Below are 25,421 nucleotides of genomic sequence, written 5' to 3' on the forward strand. Positions count from 1 at the left end.
GTGTAACAAATTCAGATTTTGAAGAATTTCAAATTTTGGATTTCAGATTATGAGTTAGGGATGTTCAACTTGCAAAGTTTCTGAGTTCACTCATTTGGACTCTATGTTGTATTCATGATTTGCATCTTTTTGGATGGGCCTGTCTTTATACTTTCAACTTTCCCTGTTCTTAAAGTTTTAGTGTCTCTCCTGAGAGCAGGGGTGTCACGGGAGTGAGATGACACCCCTTGAGTTTTGAGGGCTCCCTGACCCAACTGTGCTCACCTGGTCTGCTGGGCATTTCCAGATGCCTGCCCATCGGGAAGCCTCGCGTGGCAGTGCCATACTGTCCTGTGTACCGTTCTCCTTTCCTTTGGTTACCATTCTTCCCTGGCCCTTTTTGAATTCAGCAAGGATGTTGGTTTAATTGTTCTTCTTTCATTTCTGCCAGCATGGAAATCGTGTGCTCAGATATCATTGTTTTAGAGATTTCTTTGACCTTAAGTTTTATTTCACCGTATTTCTTTTTCACTTTTGGGGGGATGTGTACAGTTCTATGAAATCATCACACATGTAGGTTCCTGTGACCACCACAGCCACCGAGACTCAGAAGAGGCCCCTCACCGAAATGAACGCCCCACACAGCCCCTTTCCAGGCCCACCCCACCTATCATCTGGCAGCCAGCCACTGGCCTGGTGGCCCTCTGTAGCTTCATCGTACTTGAAGGCTCCCAGTGTGGCCTTTTCGGACTGGCTCCCCACCAAGCCCTGGAGGACCGTCCACGTGTCCCATGTAGGTTGCCACCACAGGGATGTCCTGGCTCCCTCACCCACCACTGAAGAGCGTCACAGACACTGTGCACACATGTGCACGCGCGTTGGTTCTCATTTCTTTGGGATTAGTGTTCTGGAGGGCACCTGGTGGTGTCTATTGTAAGCATCATGTTTTCTTTTTAAATTTTTTTAGTTACTGATGGACCTTATTTTATTCATTTATTGATATGCAGTGCTGAGAATCAAACCCAGTTCCTCACACATGCAAGGCAAGGGCTCTACCACTGAGCCACAGCACAGCCCCAAAGCATCAACTTGTTATTAAAAAAAAAAAGAAAGAAAAACTTCATACCAAGCAACTTTTTATGAAACGAACCATTTTTCCAAGTAGCTGTCACATCTTACACCCCACCCCAGGGTGTGAGTGACCCCTTTGTCCGTATCCTTGGTCTCATTTTAGCCATTCCAGCAGGCGTGAAGGGCCACCTCCTGGTGGCTTTAATTCGCATCTCCCTGGTGGCTGTGGAACATCTTTCTATGTGCTTATTTGCTATCTGCATATCTTCTTTGATGGAGTGTCTAATCAAATTCTTTTCCATTTTCTAACTGATTTTGTTGTTGTTGTTTGCTGTTGAATTTAGAGAGCTCTTTATATATTCTGGATGCAAATCCTTTGTCAGACATGTGATTTGCAAGTACTTTCTGCCAGTTAGCTACTTTTCTTTTCATCTTCTTAACAGGCTCTTTGGCAGAGCAGAGCCTTCCGTTTTGAAGAGGGAACCCTTCAGGAGTTTTGTTTCTGAATCATGTAGAGTTATTAATGGAGGCGAAAAGTTCCCTGCAAATAACACAAGGAGCTCCAGCTCTCCCATGGTCCAGATATTGTTCTGTCCTTTCAGACATTCTTGTCACCTGGGCTGACAAACCCTCGGCTCTCAGCCTGCCTTGCCCACCTTCCTCCAGGGGCCCTGCTCCCGCATCCTGACATCCACGCTTCAGACGTCCCTGCAGTGCACCTGGTCTCCCCCTGTGTGGAATGGCTCTGGAGGAGCCTGGCTGGTTGCAGGGTTCTGCAGGTCCTTAGGTACCGTTTCCTGGGCAGAACTGCCACCCCTCTCCCATCTTTCCTTTCTCCACGGTGCTCGGTAGCTTCCTACAGAGGATGTGCTCCTCACGGTGCCACGGGCCCGACTGGTGCTTGTCTGTGTGTCCTGGGCCCTGTGCAGACACCCTCTTCACAGTGCTTCCTCACTTGCTAGTCTTCTGGGATGCCCGTGGGGGGTGTGCTGGGTTCTGATCGCTGAAGCACCTTTGGTACCCTTAACACCTTCCGTGTGCCTCTCACTTGGGTCCAATACCGCGCGCACCCTCCTGCCCCGGTTTGAGTGTGGACACTGCCTTCCCAAGGCCCAGGTGTTAAAGGCTTGATCCCAGGGCAGTGCTATTGGAGGTGGTGGGGACTAGTAGGGAGTCCTTAAGTCACAGGGGTGTGCCCTTAAGGGAACTATGGCCCTCTCTTCCTCTTCACCTCAGCTGCTGGGCTGCGGTGTGTGGTTCTCCTTGGCCACACACTCTGGCCAAGGTGTGCTGCCTCACCATGAACTGCAAGCTCCAAAACCAAATGGGCCCTCCCTATTTGGAAGTTAAACTGCCTCAGTTGTTTCATTATAGTGACAGGGGAAAAATGACACATCCATCCAGTTCCTCATGTCTCAAGGGCACCCTGGGTGGTTCTTTCGTACGCCTGACAGCTTCTGACCATCTCATCCCCACCCCCCATTTTGTGATTTCGTCATTTTGTTTTGATTCACAAGTTCACGCCATGTGTCCGAGCCTCTGGAATGTAGCCTGTAATGCAGTCTTGCTGCTGCTTCTCTGGACTGCAGCTCAGGGGCCTGGTCCACGTGGGGTCCTGACCACGAGATGTCCTCCAGACAGGACCCTGCAGACCCGCCTGTGCCAGGCCCTCAGGCCCTGCCTTTCCTCTGCCTCCCATTCCTCTCTCTCATCGGGGATGGAGGGCTGTTGGGGAGACCCCGGTGACGGTGCCTTCTCCAGCGGACCAGCCAGGCACTTTGAGAGCGAGTTTTTCCACATTAAACTGCAGGTAACGGAAAGTTCTTTGGCTCATCCAACACACTGCCCACTGGGGCAGATCTGCCCAATTTCTGGGTCCCCTCCTCTGGAGTCAAATGGACGTGGCACCCTGGGAATGCTCGCATCCACCTGACAGGGATGGATGGGGGAGGGACACACACTTGGGGCCCAGCAACTTAGTGCAGAGAGCACCCGCACCCCCACCCCCACCCCAATCCTGGACATGCATTGCCATCTGGGCTCTGCTGAACTGCCAAATGGGGCACTTGGTGAGCGGCCCTAGGTCTCCCTGCTCTGATGGAAGCTGCCCTGGCAGCCCAGCCCACCTCTTCTAAGCCATGCTGCAGAAGATGCACCATCAGGCTGTCACAGAAACGTCTCCAGCTGTGGTCACTGGTGCCTCCGAGGCCCCAGACCAGGACCTTTTCCATCTTTGCCCCAACAGGATCCCGGGGCTCCTGTACTGCAGCCTCGGGAGACCACTCCAACCCCGAGCCGCTCCTCTGTGCCCTCTACATCCCAGGTGGGGGCCCCGGGAGCCCTGCTCATGCCGTTTCCTTCTAGGTCACACAGTCCCTAGAAGACTCGGGTCCCGACCAGGGCTTCGTTAAGCACCCATGCTGGGGGCGGACCTCCCCCTGCGGGATGGACGCTCACCTGGGCACCCCTGGCCACACCCCTGGTCCTTGCTCTAGGACATTAACCCTGAGCTCACTGCCCTCTTTGCCACTTCCCCCTCACTTCCCTTCACAGGTTCGTGTCTCCCACCATCACTCAGGGTCAATGTGTGGCCTGCTGGGGACAGAGCATGGAGCCCAGCCTAGGAGGTGGATGATGTCAGCCTGAACATGTCATGTCGTCACCCAGATGGGCTCTTCCTGGGAAACTGATCCTCCTTGGTTCCAGTTTAGGCCAAGACCCAGGCTCTCTCCAACGGGCCCCTGGTCAGCCCTGCTGCACACCTGGGGCACCAGCCCAAGTCTGGGGCACGGCTGCAGCCACCTGGTGCTCCTTCCACACACGAGGCCAGGCAGGCACCAGCAGTCCTGCCACCTGACTCTCTGCCTCACCCACTATCCCAGCCCTGCTCCCGCCCAGCTTCTCAGTATCTGGCCGGTGGGGGCCAAAGGACGGTGGGGGTGGACAGCCCAGGCTCCCCCCCCCCCCACTATGCTTTACCGGAGCCCTGCAGCTCAGTCACAAAGCAGACCTGGGGGGAGCCATTCTCCCCAACCTCCTTCTTCCACAAGCATCAGGCTGGAGGTCCAGGCCACCAAGGCCCCACGGCTAGGCCTGGCTCACACCTGTCCTCTCCTGCTCTCTCCCAAAAGCCACTCAATCTGTGGTGGCAGACTGTGCCCTGGCTGCTAGGGGCAGGAGAGGGTGTGGCCCACAGAGGGAGTTCTTGGCCAAGGGAGCTGAAGGGCGAGGAGGTCCTGAAAAGGAATGTGCTTGGACTCACTGCCAAGTGAGAGTGCTTGGACTGAGAATGGAGGCACAGCCACCAGGGCAGGAACAGGACCCCTTGCTGGCCCCCACCACTACCAGCAGCAGCAGAGGACTGCCCTCTCTGTTGGGATTTGTGCTTATATATGAGAAATACTTTTTGTAATAAAAGTCAACAGGTACAAAATAGCACGACACCCCATGCAGTACCAATTAACATTCATGTCTGCGTGTTTGTATTTATGTATTTATGACATTGATATAAAATTGAAGAGAAATAACTCCAGGCTCATGGACATGGCTCCCCTGAACCAGAACCAAGGAGTCGAGCCCGGGGCCCTCTGAGCCCGTGCAGCTGCCAAGTCCCCACTCCCCAGGGCTCCGAGGCCCCGGGCTGAGCGTCTTTTCCCCACCTCCCACTGGTGCAGGCCTGCAGAGGTGACCCGCAGCCAACTGCAGCCACTGGCCCAGTGGGCTCAAGTGGGAGCTGGCAGTGGGGGGTCAGACTCACTGCCACTGTCCTGAGTAGACCCGGCCTGGCCCAGCAGGTTGGTGCTGAGGCCAGACTGGCAGGTTGCCACACCCACCCAAGGCCAGGGACGGAAAGGCACGTGGGGAGATGCCCCACAGCCTCTCCAGGCTTCCTGCAGTCCTTGTCCTCTCCCTGGCCTGGTGCCAACGGGGTCCCTGGGCCAGTCCTACAGCTCTTCCTCCACCTTTAGGATCATCCCTGAGAAGACCTCTGGGCCTGGGTGGGCACCCTGGGGACTGTCCTGGGGGCCTCTGGTGGGTCCACAGGCCCCTCCACCAGCAGGGGTACCTTCTAGGATGGAGGGTGAGCCCTCCTGGGCTGGGCGCACTGCCACCAGCCGCTCCAGGGTCCGGCTGAGGGCCTCGACACCATCAGCCAGCCGCTGGCTCTGCTCCGCCAGCCGCTGCAGCAGCAGGTTCTGCTGGGCCATCAGCGCACCCTGCTGCTGCGACCAGGAGGCCAGCAGGGCACCCTGCCGCAGGTGGGAGTCCAGCAGCTGCTGCTCAAACACGGAGGCCTCAGACGCTGTGGACAGGGTCCTCCCAGAGGGCAGGGGCAGCGTGGATGCTGGTGCTGAGGAAGGTGGGGAGGGCCCAAAGGAACCCATGCCCGCGGTCCCTGGGGGCACAGATGCCAGGGAGGCAGGCAGGGAGGGTGAGGAGGTGGATGCACGGAGAGCTCCTCGGAAGTCCAGGGGGTCAGGTTCAGGTGGACTGGGCCCTTCCGGGGTCCTCAGGGGTCGCCACAGGCAGCTGGCAGTTTCATCCTCATCTTCCTCGTCGGCTAACAGAGGGAGACAGGGGAGTGTCAGTCTGGGCTGGCCACCAGTGGGCAGTACCAGGCACCACAGGGGAGCAGGTGGGAGGCAGCAGACGCACGAGGCCCCCTGCCTGCAGCCGTTTAGAGATGCACAAGGCCAGGTGCGTGAGGCAAAGGCACCTGCTGCAGCAGATGGGTTGGGGGGGGGCCCCCACCCCTGCCTTTCCCGTCTGCCCACCCAGGGGTCCCTCTATCTACTGGCACCCTGGCCGTTCCTCTGTCTGTCTCTCCACAGCCATCCTCCTGCCCACCCACCTGCTCACCAGCCACTCAGCCCTCACTTACCCTGTCATCCACTTTTTGTCACTTCATCCACCCATCCATCCGTCCCTCCCACTGAGCTTTCTATCCAGCCCCGCCCCCCGCCTGTCTTGAGTTCCCACAGTGACATCTCAGAAGGAAGGGGGGCTGCGCTTCCCAGGGTCCAAAGGACTTGAGCTCCCAGACCAGCTGGGCCTGGTCTCCACGGCTGGGCGGCACTAGGACCTCCCCTGCTTCTCTAGGCTGCCAATTCCTAACCTGAAAAGGGAAGGCCTGGGGCCTCTGGGCGGGGACAGGCCAGCAAACATCCCTTCCTGATGTGCTTGTGGAAGAGCCATGCCAATGGGGGCAGGGCATTGGGCTGGTGGCTTTTGGCAGACACCTGCTGTGTCCACTCACCCCATCTACAGTGGGGAAAGTTCTGGGCCCCACACCCACCGGGAGAAGCCCACTGGGAGGAGCTGGTCGGTGCGGCTACCTCCTCTCCTGCTTCCTCCTCCTCCCCATGGTCACATTTTTCCTCTGCTGCCCCAGGCATCTGTGCATCCTTCCTGACTAGCTGGTCCTGGGCACTCAAGTCCTCTTGTCACTCAGGACAAGGTCCTCTGTGTGTGTGCCTCCTGATGCACCAGCCTGCAAGTCTCACCCCAGGAAGCTTCTGGAAGGGCCCTGAATGGAGACCTGTCCATGCCACAAAGTGGCTGGGACTGAGGGTTGGACAGGAGCCTGAGTGGCCATCCCCAGGAGGACCTTCCACAAGCTGCCCCAGTCCCACTCACCAGCCATCAAAGAGCCACCGCTGGCCACACTGACCTTGAATCTGATGGCCACGATGGAAAATGGGGGAAGGCAGCTGTGGCCAGGCCCTGACCATCATTTCGTCACACATTCCTGCTGAATGCCAGCCGAGGCCTGCAGCCACCCACCCCAGCGTGGAGGTCAGCCTCAGCCTAGGGGCAGCAAGCCCAGGACTGCTCTTCCTCAACTCGCCTCTACCTTCTGCCCACCAAGGCTCTTCTTTCCCTGCTCTCCAAGGCTACCGAGGGCTTTTGCCAGGCACATTGCATTCCCCAGACCCCCCAGGAAAGCAAGGGCACTGTGGCTGCCCCTCCCTCGTCACAGCCCTCACACGACCATCCTCACTGGAGCGGGTGCAGTGGCCTCTCCTTGGGACTCAGCAGACCATCCCTCAGCTCAGTCGCTAGCAGATGTGTGCTCTCCGGGGAGCCCTCCCACCCCACCCGACCTGGGGGCCTCTGAACTCCCAGGGTGCCCCACCACCCTCATGTCCAGACTGAATGCCCACCTGTCTGGTCCTTAGGACACAAACTCAAACTCAAGGGACAGGATCTGCTCGTAGGAGCCAGCAGGGACCAAAGGAACACAGTGAGCAAGTGAGCCAGGGGACATGGCTGCTGGGCCCTCCTTCCTGCTGCACTAAGGTCTCCAGCCTGCCTGGCGCGGTCAGGCCCTCCTCATGGTGGCGGGCACAAGGCGATGGTGGCCCTCAGGTCTGCTCTGGGTCCTGCTCGTGTGCCACAGGGGAGGTTTGTCTCCCACCCACACCTCCAAGCAGCAGCCCCAGGCAGCTGCAGAGCCACAGGCTAGCACCCAACAATGAGGCCTGGAGAGCGCTCAGGAAGGGCAGACAGGCAGAGTGGCCAGCCTTCCTGGGACAGGGAGTCAGGGCTACCTAGGGCAGCCTGCCAGTGAGGGCCACAGTGCACTGGCCTCCCCGGAAGCACAGCCACGCTATGCCCACACCCCATGGGCCAGCTCCCACTGTGTCAGTTACAGACCTAACCACCACCCTGTAGGCCAGGCGGGTAAGGAAGCTGAGGGGTCAGGTGGTGGGGAGTCCAAATGAGAGAAGATGGCGCTGACCACTGCGGGAGCCACACAGACCTTGGCTCTGTCCCTTCTTCTCCCCTCCCAGTGCCCACACGTAAGCCAGTGGCCTGACTCAAAGACCATGGGCTTTCCCTTCCAGGCACAGGCAGGGACTGGCTTCCCAGACAGATGGGTGAGGGACAAAGGGACCAAGGCCGGGCCAGCCAGCGCTCCTACCCTCAGACCCACTTACTGGGCATGGCAGCCCAGCCCGGGGCTCCCCGGCCGCCTCCACACGTGCTGCTGCAGTACTATCTGCAAGTCACCACAGCCGAAGGCGGTCACCAGGTGCAGGCCCACGTTTTGACCAGCCTACATCACCTGAGCTAGCCCCGGGGAGCCCGAGCCCAGGTTGGCTGGACGTGCATCTGCCCCTGGAGTCCCTGAGCTCCTTCCCATGTGGGTTGCACACTCAAGAAAGGAGGTCCAGCCTCTAAAGGGTGAGAGGCTGCAGGGATGCGACTCAGGGCCCACTCAAGGATCACCCTGGTGTGGACGGTGTTCAGCCTTGAGAGAAGGACCAGGGCCTGGAAGTGTCCTTGGGGAAGCAGACTTTGGAGGGGGCAGGGGAAAGCCTCTCAGGAAAGAGTGAAGAGGAAAACCAGAACCGCTGCGGCTGCCTTGGGCGGCCTCCCATCTGGCCATGGCCCCCCTCAGGGACATGTCCTGCAGTGCCGCTGAGAGGACCGGGCTGTGAACGTGGGACTCTGTGGTGACTGGGTTCCAATAAGGCCATTCAAAGAGCACGGGGCTGGCTGGGGACCAGTGGCTTTGGGAAGGCAGGGCCTGGGCCCGGAGGTGCCACCCCTGTGGAGACAGTTGAATCCTGGGTCCAGTCGCCAGGACAAATTTTACACCAGGCAGCGGCCAAGAAGTAGCACCACGTGGCAGAAGGCACGTCCAGTTGTCCTGACTCCACTGGGCAAACTCAGGCCACACAGGGGCAGAGGGCAGTCAACACCCAGGCCTCCCACTCACTGGGAGCTGGGTCTGAGGCCAGGAGGGTGACCTGGGCCAGGCTCCATTTCCTCCCCTACCAGTGGGTAAAGAAGAGGCAACACCCAGCGCGGCAGGCCCTCGCCTGAGACACGGGAAGTCCTTGTGGGAGGGGCAGTGGTCGGAAGGCCTGCCTGGGGAATCAGGCAGTGGACACCCACTGCAAAGGGCCCACCTGTAGCCCAGGAGGCCGAGGGCCATTGAGCCGCTGCAGCGTGCGCCCCCAGCCCCATGGGGCCTGCAGAGGGAGCGGCGACTCCCAGCCTTCCAGCGGGGGCGGCTGCTCTATGAGAGAAGGCGGCCTCATCCCTGGAGCCCCACCTTTGTGAAGCCCCACCTTTGAGAAGCCCCTAGGCCTCAGGCAGACCCTGAGCCCCCAGTCTCTACTTTGCTCCACCCTCCCACCCCAGTCAAGGCCAGGCTACAGGGCGACAGGTCTCCAGGCCACAGCCCAGCACGGGGAGGGAAGGGGCAACAAGGGTTGCAGCACACCTCTTCCTCTTCTGGGCAGGCTGCAGCTGCCCAAACTCAAGGTGTCCTGTCACATCAGAGGGCAGCCAGAAAAGGAAGTAGGAAGGACAGCCGGAGGCGCCCCTGGGCAAGTGCACCTGTCAGCAGCCTCGGAGCAGAGAAACTGTGGAAACCATGCGCTCTGCAGCTCACTTCCCCAGGCCCCCAGGCCCGGCCCTCCCTAAGCCCCAGGCTGTATGGGGCATGACCAGGTGGCTCTCTGACAGCTCACAAGCCTGGGCCAGAACCTTCCCTTGCCTTGAAGCTCCAGGTCCACAGGGGGAGCCCAGCAGTCAGGGCACCCTCCTGTCTCCCGGCACAGGGCACTGCATGTGGGAGTTGCCCTGCCTCAGACAGCCTCTGAAAAGCCCCAGGGCTGTGCAGGTCTCCAGGGGCTAAAGAAGATGGCACTGGTCACCAACCACCCCCCAAGACAAATGCAGAGAGCCGGAGGCGCCCCTGGGCAAGTGCACCTGTCAGCAGCCTCGGAGCACAGAAACTGTGGAAACCATGCGCTCTGCAGCTCACTTCCCCAGGCCCCCAGGCCCGGCCCTGCCTAAGCCCCAGAGGCTACCCTTGGACAGGCCTGCTGAAGAGAGGACGAGTCCTGCTTCCCCAGGCTGGCACTGATCTGGGGCACTCCCACCCCATTGCCGGCCCTGCAGCTACTTCCCTGCTTCTGGCCTCAGTGCCTATCAGGGCAAGTCTGCTCCTCCCACACAGTCATTCAACAAACATCAGAGGCATGCAGGCCTTCTCACAAGAGGTTCCCGGGCACCAGAGAAGCTTCAGTTGGGTTCTCCTAATGGAGGTAAACCCAGGGCTACAAGGCCATAGGGGCTGCGGCTGATCTATCAGGGATGAAGGAAGCTGGGCTGGGCCTCACCCAGGGCAGGGAATGCAGGGTATACTCCAGAGTTCCTGCTGCCCTCCAGGTTGGGGACTTGCAGAAAGTACCTGAACACCCAGGCCCCACAGTGCCCACCCTTTCCTGAAGCACCCAAGCCTGCCTCAGGAACACAGCTGCAGGCCTCTGCCTTAAAGGAGAGGGCACGAGGCCTCCCTGGGGATGGTAATAGTCCCACACCCCTGGCCTACCCAGGCCTATCAGGACCTGTACATCCTGAGGCCCAGCACAAGGCCTATCCTGGACCTACACATCTCCCACCCTGCCCAGGCCTGGCCTTGTCCACATGTCCCAGCAACAGGCACCACAGAAGGGAAGGAGCAGAGCAGGTATGGGGCTCCGAGTCCCCCCAAGACCACCTGCTGGTCTGTCTGAGGTGGAGTCCTGCTGTCTGCTCCCGCCCTGAGAAGGCTCATTTTACTCCTGGGGTCTCACCCCCACGTCCTTCCAGAGCTTCCCAGGAGGAGAGTCCAGCAGGCCTGGCTGTGAGGCAGGGTGGTGAGGAGGAGGGGCAGCAGAGGAGGCAGAGTGGTGACAGCACCCGAGCCCGCATCATGGGAGGGCTCAGAGGCAGTGTGGGCTGCAGGACAGGCCCAGCCAAGAACAGAGACTTCTGGAAAAGGTGGTTCCTGGAGCAGCCCCGCAGAAGAAGTGTTCTGGGAGGCCAAGAGCACCAGAGTGATTCTGAAGGGCCTGCTGGGGAGGGCACGCAGTCCTGCTCCCCCAGGCCTGGAACAAGGCAGGCTGAGGCGGGAAGGCACTGGGCCTGGACTCCTCCTGGCTCTGGCCAAGTTCTTCAGCATCATTCACCAATACAGAGGCCACCTCTTACACCAAAAGGCAAAGCAAAGGTTAGTGGCTGGACGTGGCTCCGGCCAGGCAGCCTCCACCTGCTGGTGGCTTGTCATCTGATGGCATCAACCCTGGGCACTCTCCAAGCCTGTGGCCACCCAAGCTTGCTGCCTTGCTTGGTTCCTCTGGTATTAAAACTTGGTGGCCTAAGGACAGTCACTGCCCTGACCTTTGTCATGAGCACTCATGAGAAGACAGAGTGGACAATGGCCTGGGGCAAAAGAGGCCTCCCAGCCACACCACACCAGACGCAGCAGACATGGCAGAGAGAAGCGGGGCCTTGGAGACTGCCTGGGCTTTGGGCCTAGGCTGCTCAGCCAGGCCCCTGGACCTCAGTCTCTGCACCCCCCTTAGATATACAGGGTAGGGCTATTAGGCCCCGTCAACCATCCTTCACCATCCGGGGACTTGTCTCTCTAGAGTGACGGGGAAATGGGGCCACGGGGCCCCAGTGTCCTCTCTAGATGCCAGGGAAGGGACGGAGGCACTCAGCTCCCTGCTGTGGCCATGGCTCAAAGTGGCAGCTGCCGTGGAGCCCTGAGCCCAGCAGCAGGTCTAAGCTCCCCAAGGTGCTGCCGCCAGTGGTGGTGGCAAACGCACTGACCCCCAGGCCACATGAGACCCAGGGGCTTTGAGTGACTTCAGTTTTTGAGATAGATTTGAGGGTCCCCTTGCTGTACTGTGCCAAGGCTGGGGAAAGTCCCAGTGGACCGTGAGCTCAGGGCCAGCATGAAACTGACCCCTCCTCCCAAAATGGGCAGACCTCTGCCTGGGCCTGGGCCTTGGGTTTCCTACGCAGGAGCCGAGGGGCTGGGAGGGGGATGAGCTGTCTCCTCAGGCCCCCAGCTCTCCCCTGGAGTCTCGTTCTTTGGGGGCTGTGCACTGGAAGCCAGCTCACTGCCCAGGCCAGGGTGTGGGCTGTGGGGAGGGGCCCACTTACTTGTTGCCTGGCTCTTGCCCTGGGAGGCTGGGGTCGAGAAGGTCTCAGCCACCATGCGTTCCACAGGTGTGAGGACGAATCCAGGAGCCGGACTCTCTGCCAGTTTCTTGCGCACGGCCCCTCGTAGGTCCCTCCATTTGTGCTTGAGGTCACCCAGGTCACGGCGGCAGTAGCCCAGCGCATTCACAGCCTGTAGGATCCTGCTCCACACGTGGTGCTTCCGAGCAGGTGTGCTCCGCAGTGCCCCGAACAGCAGTGGGTAGTGGCGTGCCACCCTCCGCACCAGCACCTCTGTCTCCTGGGGACTGAAGTTGGGTTTGCGTGTCTTGGTGCGGGAGTGGCTGCTGGGCCGCAGGGGTGTGGTGCCCAGCCCCACCCCTGGTAGCAGGGCTGCCTCTGCTGGCTCGGGGCTGGAGGTCTGCCGGCTGGTAGCCTTCCTGCTGCTGGACCCTGGAAAGGCACCAGAGGCTGAGCACTAGGCAGAGACTGTGGACAGCGTGCCACCAGGCCTGTGGTCCTGGTCCTCACAGGTCCCCACATCAGTGTCCTACATACAGGTGACCCACACCCACCAGTTGGGGATCTGGCAACTCTTGAAGCTCCTGCCTGCCAGCTATCTAGGGGACTCCCCTGCCCATGTGCAGGTCAGCCCTGGCTTGTTCCGCTCCCCACAGCTCTCCCATGGGTCCATTACGGGGACTGGGTGGCCTTAGGGTGGACAAGCCATTGTGCACACTCTGACATTCCAGCCCAGCCAGCCAGCCCCAGGGGGCAGTGGGCGGTGGCCACTTCAGAGGCAGACAGAAGGCAAGGGATAGGAAGATGGATGGGGTGGGTCCTGGGAGCAGTGACGAGGCAGCAGGCCCTGCTGGAAGCCTAGGCTCTGAAGGGGAGCAGGGTGAGTCCAGGAGCAACAGGGAGGGCAGCTGCCAGGCTTGGGCTCCTGAGTCAGGCCTCCACCGACCTGGGAGCAGCAGAGCTCCAGAAGGGTGCCAGGGCCCACCCAGCTCAGGGCGCTTGCTCCTCGTTAGAGGCACAGGCCTAGGTGAGGGGACGGCTGTCAGGGATGGAAGAAGCAGATGAGTAAGTGCAGGGGTCTGGGTCCTGGAGGGCAACTAAGCCGAGGGGACCATTGCCCTGGCCAGGGCGTCTCCACCTTGCAGCTGGGGCCAGAACTCTGGGTGGCAGAAGCTACGGAGCAGGGTGGCACCCCAGGGGCAACAGGATGGCCCACATATGAGCAAGCCCTTAGAGTCCCCACCTGTGCACCCCAGCCCCAAAGCAGGTGGGCACAGGGCCTCTACCACACTGGGTAAAGACACCAGTGTCCCTGTGCCCCCAGGGCTCTGCACAAGCAAGGAGGCCACCCATGGAGCCAGAACCTCGCTCAGTCCAGAAGGAAAGTGATCAGAGTGACCACTTCATGTTCAAAATGCCCTAGACCTAACTAGGCAGGCACAGAGCCCAGCGGAGAGGAAGGTCTGAACAGTGAGCCAGGTCCTGTCCAGTGAGCCAGGTGCAGTGGTGCGCACCTGTAATCCAAGCGGCTCATGAGGCTGAAGCAGGAGGATGGCAAGTTCTAAGCCAGCCTCAGCAACGGCGAGGCACTAAGCAACTCAGTGAGACCCTGTCTCTAAATAAAATACAAAATGGGGCTGGGGATGTGGCTCAGTAGTTGAGGGCCCTAAGTTCAATCTGTGGCACCCCCCCCCAAAAAAAATTGTCCAAATATAAATGGCCAGTTGCTGGGGCCAGAACTTGTGGAGCACAGAGGAAGATAGGGAGGTCCTCTCTGGGGAGGTCAAAGGTGACCCCACAGCAAGGCAGAGCAGAAGGGCTGGGGTAGCAGAGGGCCTGGGCGGATGCCACCAGGCCTCTCTGGTCTGTGCCCCTTCTATTAGAGAAGGCCCCTCTGTCACAATGGGTGAGGACACTGTGACGTGACCCTCAAGCCTCCCTGCTCCACACTACCCCAGCAACCCTCACCAGCAAGGGACAGGCCTGGGCCTCAGCCTTGGCCTGGCTTCTTATTTCCTCCTGAGAAGCAGGGCAGCTCCAGGGACAAGGGCCTCTGAGGTGATGTAAGAGGTGTCCCCATTGGCAGAGCTGGCCCAGTTCCTTTGGGGTGAGGGGTTTGGGGGATACCATGCCCTGAGCAGGCCCGCAGGCCCAGCCACTGCCCGTTCCACCCAGCTCAGGCACACCCATTTCCCAGAGGCACACATGGCTCCTGACAGTCACTGGAGACAGCACCAGACCCTAAGGGGCTCTAGGCCCCCACCCTCCATATCCTCAGGGCCATGCTGCAGTCACCTGTCCCAGGCAGCTGGCCTTCACTCCAGGGAGTCCCTGGTCAGTACAAGGCCCAGGGTAGAGGTGGAGCAGGAGGAAACCCAGGCAGAAGCCATTCTGGGCCTCCGTCATCTCCAGGCAGCTGTGCCCACACCTGGGGGAAGAGGCAGCTGGGGCTACGTGGCCTGAGGGTAGAGTGGGTACCCACCAGTGGCATCTCCTTGCTCCGACGCCATGGAGGCCAAGTCCTTGATGATCTGGTTCACGTCCAGCAAATTGCTCTGAGGAAACAGGATGGAGCTGCGTTAGGGGCAGCGTGCTACAGGCCCAGAGACTAAGGACACCGTATATGGAGAGCCCTGGGCCAGATGGGAACTAGTGATCAGTTGGTCTGCACTCTTCCTGTCAGAGGAGCAATCTGGGCCCAGAATGGGCAGGGTCAGGCCCAGAAAAGGTGAGTTCAGGCCAAGGCTGCCCCAGGTCAGAGGTGGGGCAGGGTCTGAGTGCTCCTCTATCTTGCTCTCAGGCCAAGCCCCAAGCTCTCCAAGCACCCCAGTGCCACGAGCTTCTCAATGCATGCACGAGCGCCAGGGTCTGCCTGGGCACGTGTGGTCTAGTGCAGGACATCATGTCCCCAACACTGGTGGAAGCCTGATAGGAGCAGGCCAGAAAGTGTCCGGCACAGAGCACTTTCGCCACACCACCTGCAGAGCTGCACTCCTATGGATACCCCATCCCCACTCACCTGGGACAGAGCACACCTGCCCCTCTGTGTATCAAGAAGGGGCCAACACACAGGTGCTGCTCAGCAAATTGGCAGAGTGGGATAGATGAATAGGATGGGTGGGCGGGTGGCCAGGTGGTGGATGAAAGTCGAGTAGGCCATGGGCGGCAGCCCCACTGACATCCAAGCACTGAGGCTCTGGGAAGCTGGAGAACCGGGCACGGGAGCAGACACCAGGGCCAGAGGACTTGGTCCCTCCATGTTGCATGTTACGCTGGTCCTTTGCCTCCTTTACACTGTCCAGCTTCACCCTGACTTCTGCCCAGCAAAGTGGCCATGAGGGTCGTAAGGGACATGGCCGTACCTCCATGACCTTTTACATCAGGCTGTGTCAAGAGAAGGGTGCACACTGCCACCTTTGAGCTGGCACCAACCAAAAGGGACGTCCTAGCCCCAATGCACAGGGAGGGAGGGGGACTCAAGAGGCCCCAGGATCACCCTGGCCTTTCCGGGTAGGAATTCTGTCCCCAGTGCCCACTCCTGGACACCCCACCGTTCCTGAATGACGTTCACACAGGGACAGTTTCTCCTCTAGCCAGTGCTGAGACCCTGGGAGACCAGTCCCCTCCGAGCCAGGCCAGCTCACAGAGCCTACCAGGCACAGCCCTGCTGAGCCTCACACAGTGCCTGGCATGAGGCTGGGTTTACTCTCAGGCCGGGAAAGCTCCTCATGCCTGCTGAGGCTGCAGGAGGAGTGCCACAGCCCCGCCCCAGCACGCCCACTCACTCTGCAGCTCATTCTAGAGCCAGGATTGATTTCCACAAGGGTCATTTCACCCCACTGAAAATATTACAGGGAAATTCATTTTCTTTTTAGGAGTGTTCTGGGAAATGAAGCAATTAGCATGATCTTAAACCGACATGTACTATCAATTGCAATTCAATTACTGGGCTTAAATATGGAGCAGGGTGTGTGGCTGCTCTGTGGGAATGGCCATGGCCCGGAGGGTGCTGAGGAGCATGGGGCTGGGATCTCGGCTCAGCTAGTGTCTGTGGCACCCAGAGGGTCCAGCAGCAGTCAGGAGGATGGTGCTGGCTAGCCCCAGACCCAGCCAGTTTCTAGGCTTCTCCTTATAACCACATGCTCTGGAAATGGGGTTCCTGGCTGTGAGTGCAGCCTAGGACGGAGATGTCAATGTCAAGCTGAGGGCTCTTTGTTCAGCCGGGCCGCAGACTGATCCCACCTCCGCAGACTTCCAGGTTACTGACACAGCTCTTTCAAAGAGCAGGCGCTGACCCTGCCAAGCACCAAGCCTGGCTCTGGTCACTGCCCATGCCAAGGCCTGCGCCCCAAGCCCGGCCTTGGCTACACTGGGTGCAGACTCCTAAGGCCTTCCTATGGGCTCCACAGGCTGCAAGTCATGCATCTCCCCACCAGGAAGTTCACTCACTAATATCTACTCCACAGACAGGGCAGAGGAGCAAGCTGTCGCACAGAGGGCACCTTACATAGGACACACAGCTAGGAAAGGCTAGAGCCAGCACCCAAACCCACGGCCAACCCAAGCCCAGTCACTACCTACACATCAGTCACACCACAGGGAGGTGGCGGTACCCAGGACTTCCCACGGTGCAGGGGCCAGAATGGACAGGCTTAACATGTGCATGCACGAGCGCTTGTTTCCACAGCAGAGGGTGCTGGGGTGTCCTGCAGGAGGTATGGCTCAGAGCCCCTGCCCAGCCTATAGACCCCAGCCTTGGTGAGAGGACATGGAGAAAATCAGGGGGCAGGGAGGAGAATCAACGGCAGGACCACAGGCCTAGGGACCCCGTGGCCCAGGAGTCCCAGGCTGCTGGCAGGTGAAGCAGAGCAGCTGTCCTTCCCACAGCCCAGCCCGTTTCTCCTCACAGCTCCACAGGGTCACTGCACTAGCTATTCTCTGCCTGGGAGCATCAACTCCTACAGCAGGGGCGGGGAGGGGAGGGGACGACACACGAGCTTGGGTGTCCCCAGGTCCTACCCCTGACGCACCAACAGGGCACAACAGCTTTCGTTCTGGGTCTTGGAGAGCTCACTGGAAGTGGGGTGGCTGAGGCTGCTGTCCAGTTTACAGTGGGTGTGCTGTGGCTGCTGCAGGCCTTCTGCACAGCCTGGGGTGCCCTCAGCTGTGGCTAGGGCTGGCTGCATGTTGGCTGCCACTGCCTGGCCATCTCTGTCCATCATGGGCTGTGGGTGCCCCAGCCAGGTCCCCACGGGCCCAACTAACCACACCCACAACACTTGTCAGGGCCCCAGCAAGCTCTGTCACAGAGGACAGAGAATAGGCACAGCAAAGGACTCAGTCTATTCCTGCTGAACTCAGCAGAAAAGGACATGGGAACAGTGACAACTGTCCACTGGCATGAGCTTGGACACATGGGAAGTTAATTTGTTCCACAGTAGTGCAGGGACACACACAGACACCCAGGGCTGGTGCGGGGGACACACACAGACTGCAAGAAGGCAGTGGCTTCCAGGAGTGTGACCAAGACTGCCCCCAGCAAGGGCTCTGACCCCTGCCGTCAGGGCCACACCAGATGTTCTACTGGCTGGCCTGGAGTCCCACGCGAGCTTTCACAGGAAGAGCCCCTTCCTCCCGGGCTCCCTTCTCCTCACCATGCTGCTCAGCAGGCAGGGCGGAGGCGGTGCAGGAGCAAGGCCAGTCCCACGTCCCCCGCCCTCTCTATGGGACACAGAAAGCCTGCTACACTGCTCAGACCCGTCATCTCTCCTTCCGTGGAGCTCCCTGATCACTGCACACTAACCATCTTGGACAAAAGGCTGCCGTGGAAACGCCCTGCCCTAGGGCCAGCAGAGCAGCCAGGGCGCCTCAGGTCGCACCTCCACTGACACAGGGAGGCCTGCAGGCACGGCATGGTGAGCCTGAGGCCACAGACCCTCCCTCCTCCCTTGTCCCCACACGAGGCCTACCACCCAGGCCACCTCCAGGAGGCCAGGACACCACCGTGGCTGTGGGGATCTCCTGGTGCTGCTCAGAGCACAGGTGGACCCAGCCACACGAGCTCGAGGAGGAGCCCCATCTGGCCTCCAGGATGATCAGGAATGGGCACCTGTGCCCTGAAGACAGCCCTCGTGGCCCTGGGTGCCCCGAGGCCCCAGGCCCTCTGCAGGAGCTCCCTCAGGACGGCGAGCATTTGCTTTCATCCCCTTCTCCAGGAATAAGGCATGGCTTCCCAGCTACGTCTCCCCCTCCAGCACCCAATGCCATGTGCGAAACAGAGGGATGAGGGGCCCCAAATGGACCTGCAGTGATAGCAGAACCAGGCAGGTGGGACCTAGACCATGCGTCTATAGTGGGCCCATGGTGCCAGGGCGATCTGAGGTGGGCAGCTGGCCCAGAAGGGATCCCCCTGGTTGCCATCACCACGTGGGCGCTGGGCACTGGGCACTGGGCAGATCCCAGTGAGGCCCAACCCCCACATACACCTGGAGACAGGGTGGGAGCCATTCCCAGGCAGAAGTCTGCCTTGTGGTCTAGAGTGACACAGGTCAATCCTGGGCCTAAGGACAAGGGACCTGCAAGCCCTAACACCCTCCCACCTGGATCAGGGGCTGCCCAGGAGGGAGCCCTCTGGGGCATCAAGCAGGCCCAGAGCAGCATTAGAGGCCAGGTACTGTAGCTGCACATGCTGGCACGGGCAGCCGGAGGCAGGAGGCCGTGGGAAACTGGCCGACACCAGCCCTTGGTAAAGGCTGGAATCATGCAGTCATTTTTCTGATTCCTCCCGAGTGATCTCACAGAATCTCCCCTCCCTGCTACCATGGAGCCACCTCACACAGACATGATAAAACCTCGGCGTGTGTGTGCGCTCATGCACACACGTGTGGTATGCTTCCTCTGCTTTTACGGACAAGAAAACACCACTGCACTTGTCTCAATTACACACTCTCTCCTCGTTTAGGATCCTGGCACCATCTACCTACAATTGCAATTAACGGAATAGCCAAATTCTGTTTACTTATTTTACTCACCTACCCATAGCTGACAGTAGCCACACCAATCACACCCCGGCCACCAGCTGCGTGCGCCCAGTGCAGGGAGGGCGGCTGGGGCTCTAGGCAGCCTCCTCGTCTGGTCCTCCGCCCTCCTGGGCCTGCCAGGTAGCCACGGCAACATGCAGCTGGTATGCTCAGCGCCTGCACCTGAGCTGGGTGACAGGACAGCTAGGACACTCCAGCAGGTGAGACGGGCAAGGTGAGGGGACGCAGCACATGCAGCATCTGGCCAGTGGGCAGAGGCCAGGGAGCTGGACAGTGCCACAGGGCTGTAACACATGGGCAGTGGCCCAGGGCCACGTGTCCATCTCTTCAACCTCATGGCCCAGGGACCAGTCAGAGTCTGCTATGCTGCAGACTGGTGCAGCACCTGTGGCCAGGGGTCAAGTCACATCATAGGGGTGGCTGGCCTCGTGGGCTGGCTCTTTCCTCCTCTGAAATGGGGCTAACCACGAGGCAGCTGTGAGAGCATCGCAGCAGCCCAGCCCTGTTCTGAAGCCAGGCCAACTGGCCGCGAGTCCCGTGAGCTCGTCCACACATGAGCTGTGACCCCTGAGCCTCTGCTCCTCCTTTGCTAACCTCAGCCCCTGCACACCCACCCCCAGGGGTCTTGTGTGGGCCCAAGTTGTGCCCACCGCAGCAGCAGCACCCACTCCCAGAGTTCCCACAGACCCCCTCACCTACCCACCTGGCCCTCAGACCTCCACCCACCTGCATGTTTCCTCACAAATGGTCACTGGGCACCCCTGGTGTCAGGATCCTCTGCCGTGCCAGGAAAACAATAACCAGAAAGAGCCAACTGCAGACTCCATGGGGCTTATGCTCCAACAAAAGGCAGTAAATAGAACCCAGGCAATCAAAGAGCGTCCCACAGAGCTCCGGAGGGTGGGCTCCGGAGGCGGGCAGCACTCTAGTAGTCTGAGCCCACCGGTGAAGGGAGCTGCTCCAGTGTACGGAGCAAGGCTTCAGGCCAAGGGTCAAGTGCAAAGGGTGGAAGCAGGTCCAGCAGGTCCCGGGGCCAGGAGGAGGCCAGGCTGCTGGGGGACAAGCACAAAGGGCTGCATCTCCCAGAGACAGCGATACGAACCACCCACTCACTCATCCTGCAAAGTGACACCGGCATGGCTTGACAACTGGGGGTGATGGTCCATCTCCTGGTCCTGGACAGACAGAACCTGGCAGAGATGCTGCACAATCTGCAAGGCCAGAAAACAAAACAGGGCTGGCTCCTTGTCAAGACGTGATCCCGAAACACGACACTAGAGGTGACTGGAATGGAGTCCTGCCGAGACCCCAGGTCAACCTCCACCAACAGGCAGCAGGGCCAGGATGCTGGAGGGTCTAGAACCAGTCACCACGGGTTCAAGCCTTACCCCAGAGGTGCAGAGAAGCTGTGGCTTGGCCCTGCTGCAATCCTGACTCACTGAGCCTGCAAGCACAGTAACCAGATTTCATCCCTAAACTTCGAGGCAAGCAATTTTGACCACTATAACCAGCTCAGGGACCAGATTATTCTAAGGTCCTTGGGGGGCTTAAACCATGGCCTTGGATCCCTGGATGCTTCTGTCACTGGTGGTGGGACCCAGGTCCCTCCCCTTGAATCAGGCAGGTTTCGATCACTTAACTACAAAGCACCAAGGGAAGTGACACTGTATACCTTCCATGACTGCAACACACACAAGAAGAACTGAAGAGCCACACGAGAAGTCTGAGCACGTGGGGCGGCCATGTTGTGGGAAAGCCCAAGCTGTGCAAAGTGGCCAGATGGAGACAATCCAATGAACAGTGCAGTTGAGCCTGGCCTGAGACATCCCAGCCCACGTTATCAGAGGCAGAGTGGAAGAGTCTTCAGCCTCCAGCTGTCCAAGTCACCCTTGGCCACTCAAGTCTTCCCACTGGAGGCTCTAGACAGCACAGTATATACTACCCAACCTCACTGAGCTGTGTCTACATCCTGATGTTGAACTCCATGGTGGTTTTTTCATGCCACTGAGTTTTAGCACAATTCAGCAGGTGGGAGGCTGGACTAAAGGGCAAGAAGGAATGTGCATGTTGGCTGAGTCCTGGCACTGGGTTTCCTTTGCAGTGACAGCCACCCTATCACATCTTGGCCAAACAGGGAAAGGTCATTCAGGGCCCACCTTGGGGACAGGGGTGGGCCGCCCACCCAGAGAAGCCACAGGAGGGGATAGGAGGGAGGACTGAATGACTCCAGGGACCAGACAGGACTGAGAGCTACACGGGTTCTCAGAGAACCGAGGGGATGGCCAGAGAGAGCAGAGACGAGGCAAGGCCCGACAGGAAGGAGACACAAGAGCCAGGGGTGTTGGGAGCCCCAGCAGGGCTGAGAAGGGCAGTGCTTCAGGGACCAACCAGGGTTCACCATCAGCAACTGGGACAACAGAGAGGTTCCCAAATGCCATTCATCCCTGCCACAGGGATGTCCATTTGCAGAACGCCTCACAGCCCGTTGTATCCACGGTCTCATCCAGCCCAACTAGGAAGCCAGGACTCAGAGAAGGACAAGGAAGGAGTGGCATGAGGATGTCTGGGTCTTGACTTGCCACCACTTGTCAGGGGCCTTACTGTGTGGCTGCAGGCCCCCCCACCTCCTCTTGGGGTCTTCAGGCTAGGCCTCAGAGGGTGGAGATGGCCACCCTGGGTACAAACTCCCTTCTGGCTGAGCAAAAAGAGGTGGGCTGGTCAGCAGCATGCACAGAGTCCCTCAGCTGTGGAGCTCTTGGGCAGGCCTGGGTAGACAGACAGAATCCAGAATGCCAGGGCAGAAGACAACCCTGGGGACAAGGCTGCCCGCCCTGGAGAGGGACAGCAAATCCTGGACGTGACCTAATTGGGTACTCAGACACCTCTCGCCATGGTCCATCGATCTTGCTTCCTCTTCATCCACACCTGGCCTCGTGCTGCTCAAACACAATTAAAGCTCATGCTCTTGATAATGAGATGGACAGCTTCTCCATCTTCACAGTTCAGCCAGGCTGACAGCCAGGAGGCCGGGAGCTGCCAGCATCCAACACCCTAGGTCCTGGGAGGGTGGGGCTCCCTCCTGGGACCAAATCCAGAGAGGCACCCTAGAGTAGGAGACCAGAGATAGGCTGCCTCAGGTTCATAAGAGTCTAAAGGTAGGAACAGGCAAGCAGTGGGAGTGGTACAGGGCCCTGGGCATGCCTGGCACAACACCAGGTGCCTATGCCTTGCCCAGGAAAAGGCAGACAGCCTGGGGTAGAGGTTCCTTCAGAGACAGGCCTCCAGGTCAGGGGTCACACTGGGTTCCACCTCGTAGCCTCCGTCATGGGAAGTGGATGACATTCTCTCTCGAGGAGCTGCATGCAGGGTGGACACGTGGTGCCCTAGCCTACTCCTGCTTACCAGCTGGACAGGGGCCTGTTTAGAAGAGGCCTCAGTCACAAGGAGAAGGCCTGGCACAGCTTGAAGGCCAAGCAGGTGAGCAGGCTGTGAACACCCAGGTACAGCAGGCTCTTGCCTGGGTCCGAGTCTCTTCCTGCACTGGGTGGACTCTGCCTGAGTCCAGCACCATTTTAATGTTTTTCTTAAGTCCACTGTTGTACAAGAAGGAGAGAAAGGCTCTTGCAAAGAATGTGTCGTCTCCAAGAGGGACAGCCTACAAAACTACTCATCAGCACCATCAAGAGCGTCAGTCATGAAAGACAGACCCAGGAACTGTCATGGACTGGAGGGGACCAGAGACGGGACGAGTCAATGTAACAGGAACCCCTGGACTGGGTCCTGGAACAGGAGACAACCCTAAGTGGGAGAACCAGGGGACCTGGAGACAGTCTAGAGAGTAGCTAGACCACGGTGGCAACGCTAACCGGCTGGTTTTGATAGCTATACTACAGTACAACACTAAGAAAAGCTGAATGAAAGTCCAGGTCCTTTCTGTGCTATTTTGCAGCTTTTCTTTAAATATAAACTTTTTTTTTTAAAGTTAAATATTATTAAACAAACAAATGAAAACAAAGAGGCTCCCTGGCTTGCTGGGAGGATCTAGCCTGAGGCCAGGCATACACGCCAAGCCAGGTCATCCACTTTGCCCTGCAGGACGATTCTGGGGAGGGGGAAGAGGGAAAGGATACAAGGTGGGCCACCAGTTGACTGAAAGGGGGCTCCCAGCACAGACAGCTCTGCACACCCCCTCACAGTGCCCGGCGCCAGGCCCAATCCAGGACTTCTCATCAACCACTCACCCATAACCCTCCCACATCCCCGAGGGGCTTTGAATTTGCATGACTACCTTCAGATCTCCAGAGGTGGGACTTGGGGTTCAGGCATCCCTTAGTGGCCTGCCCTCAAGGGCTTACCTTAAGGCAAGGTGGTGGCATGAGGGCATCTGACACAATAACCCACTGTTGCGACATCAGTCATCCACCCTAGCCTCAGTCTCCCCATCCACACCCCCATGTTTACCCAAAAAGGCCAGTTCTGGAGGGAAGACCACAAAGGGGCTCCTGGACCTCAAGTCTCACTCAGTGATTCCAAAACGTTCCAAAACCCCCAGGGGATGTGAGAGGGGGGAGTCCCAACTCCAGTGGAAGTATGCTGTGCAGGGAGAGGAAGGCACCACTCTGTCCTCCTGAGGCTGCTCCCAGGCACCCCCCTGCGCCCACAGGCCTTGCTTTGCCATAACTCCAGAGCAACTGGCCCATGGGGCCCCCAAGGTGTGGGCCATCTGCTACAGTCACATTACTCCCTAGAGGCTGGCTGGCTGGCTCCCACCCTCCCTGATCCCAGCAAGCTGTGGTCACAGGACCCTCTGGAACCTGGGGGAAGGTTTTCAAAGGCTAATGACAACAGGTATTGTGCTCTCTGTGAGTGACCATGGTCCACATGACACATGCCACCCACTGCCCCTCTGCCCGGCACTTGGGACTAGCTGTGTGCTGGCCCAGGCTCCTAGGCATTGCCGAGGAAACTGAGGCTGAAAGGCGAAGCCTGTGCTGAGCCCCAGCACGCTGTTGAGCTGAGAGAGGCAATGGGCTCATACCAGCCCCAGCCACCCGCAAGGGCCTCTGGTCTGCACACAGGCCCAGACCCTCCAATTAATCCTGCATTAACCATTGTTCTAGAACAGTCCAGAGCCCCAGCTCAGAGCCCTAGGCTGGGTCCCTCCACCTCTCAGCTGAGCCCGTCACCCCTGGGAAAGCCCCATTCTGCACACACCCTACAAAACCAGAAAGCACATCCCCTCCCACAGAGAAGGGCCTGACACATGGGCCGCCAAGGCCTCTGATTTTGAACCCGACCCTGGGGTTACCTCAGTGGCACGAGCCACTTGACTGTCACTGTCCACCCAGAGCCATCAAAAAGGTCACATAGGTCCCAGGTGGCCCTGAGGCCTCTGCTCGGGCTCTGGGAGCAGGACCTGCAGGCTTGGGATGAGGCCTCCCAGTGAAAGGGCAACAGCAGCTCCCACGACCCGCCTCTTCGCCTCTGTTGTCAGGTCCAGGAGGCCCACTGCCCAGGGCCACCCTTCCCTGAGCTCAGCTCCACACCCAGGGGTCCCCGTGTGGGGCCTGGGACCTGTGGCAGCACACGCGCTCCTTCCGGCTCTGCTCCCTGGACTCAGCAGCTGGCATGTCTCCCTGCTCCCTCCGCCTTCTGAGACCACTCTGTGCTCAAGGGACAAGCTAAGCCAGTGCTTCCCAAGGGCTGTCCTCAGAGAGGGGTGGGGTTTTAGAGCTGCCAGGGGCAGGCCCACACCCCTCCCAGACTTTCTGGGATCCCGCATCCTTATCTTAGCTTCTCCAGGGTAAGAGGCCCTTGCAGTTCCAGCAGAGACAAAACCCCCGCGGATGTTCAGTGTTCTCTGGACATCTCCATCTAGCCAGAGATAAGCCCAGCTATCTCCCACCAGGGCCAGGCTGGGGCGGGCAGCGACCCTCTCTGAGAAGCTGGAGTGGGGGACGGCTTCTGCAGGCAGGAACACATTCAGCAGAGGTCCTGGGACATAGCTCTCCTCCACCAGCCTGGGGAGTAGGGTGCAGCAGAGGCAGGGAGGAGTAGCCCTGAAGTGAGGGCCCAGGAAGAAAGGGGAACAAGCCAGGGCCACTTGGGGTGTCTCTGGAAGGAGAGAGAAAGCCCTGCTAACCGTCAGGGAAACAGAGGCGGAGACAGGCCTGGGCCAGTGACTTGGCTTACTAACTCGCCCAGGTCCCTGTTCTACCACCTGCTCTCAGGGGCCTTGAGCTTCAGAAGCCCAGCCCCTGGGAGCTGCAGGCCCCAGAGCCCCTGCAGACAAGGTGGTCCCGGGAGTGGGAGGAGAGCACACTGGGCAGAGACCTGGGCCCAGCGGAGCCACAGCCTGCC

At 59.3% G+C, this 25,421-nt stretch overlaps 1 protein-coding gene across 5 annotated transcripts in view; it reads right to left on the minus strand.

The window, feature by feature from the left end:
- Positions 1 to 4,531: 4,531 nt before the first annotated feature.
- Positions 4,532 to 25,421, minus strand: part of TSNARE1 (t-SNARE domain containing 1) — a 113,067-nt gene continuing 92,177 nt past the window's right edge. For all 5 annotated transcript variants that reach the window (XM_081266748.1, XM_081266747.1, XM_081266746.1 and 2 more), the window contains 3 exons: positions 14,504 to 14,576; positions 12,004 to 12,453; positions 4,532 to 5,611 (listed from right to left, as the gene is read on the minus strand). In XM_081266748.1, coding sequence (XP_081122874.1) covers positions 4,995 to 5,611; positions 12,004 to 12,453; positions 14,504 to 14,576 — 1,140 coding nt within the window. In that variant the 3' untranslated portion in view covers positions 4,532 to 4,994. The remainder of the gene's footprint in view (positions 5,612 to 12,003; positions 12,454 to 14,503; positions 14,577 to 25,421) is intronic.

The sequence above is a fragment of the Spermophilus citellus genome, assembly GCF_964194105.1.
Source record: "Spermophilus citellus genome assembly, chromosome: 14".
NCBI classification, from domain to species: domain Eukaryota; kingdom Metazoa; phylum Chordata; class Mammalia; order Rodentia; family Sciuridae; genus Spermophilus; species Spermophilus citellus.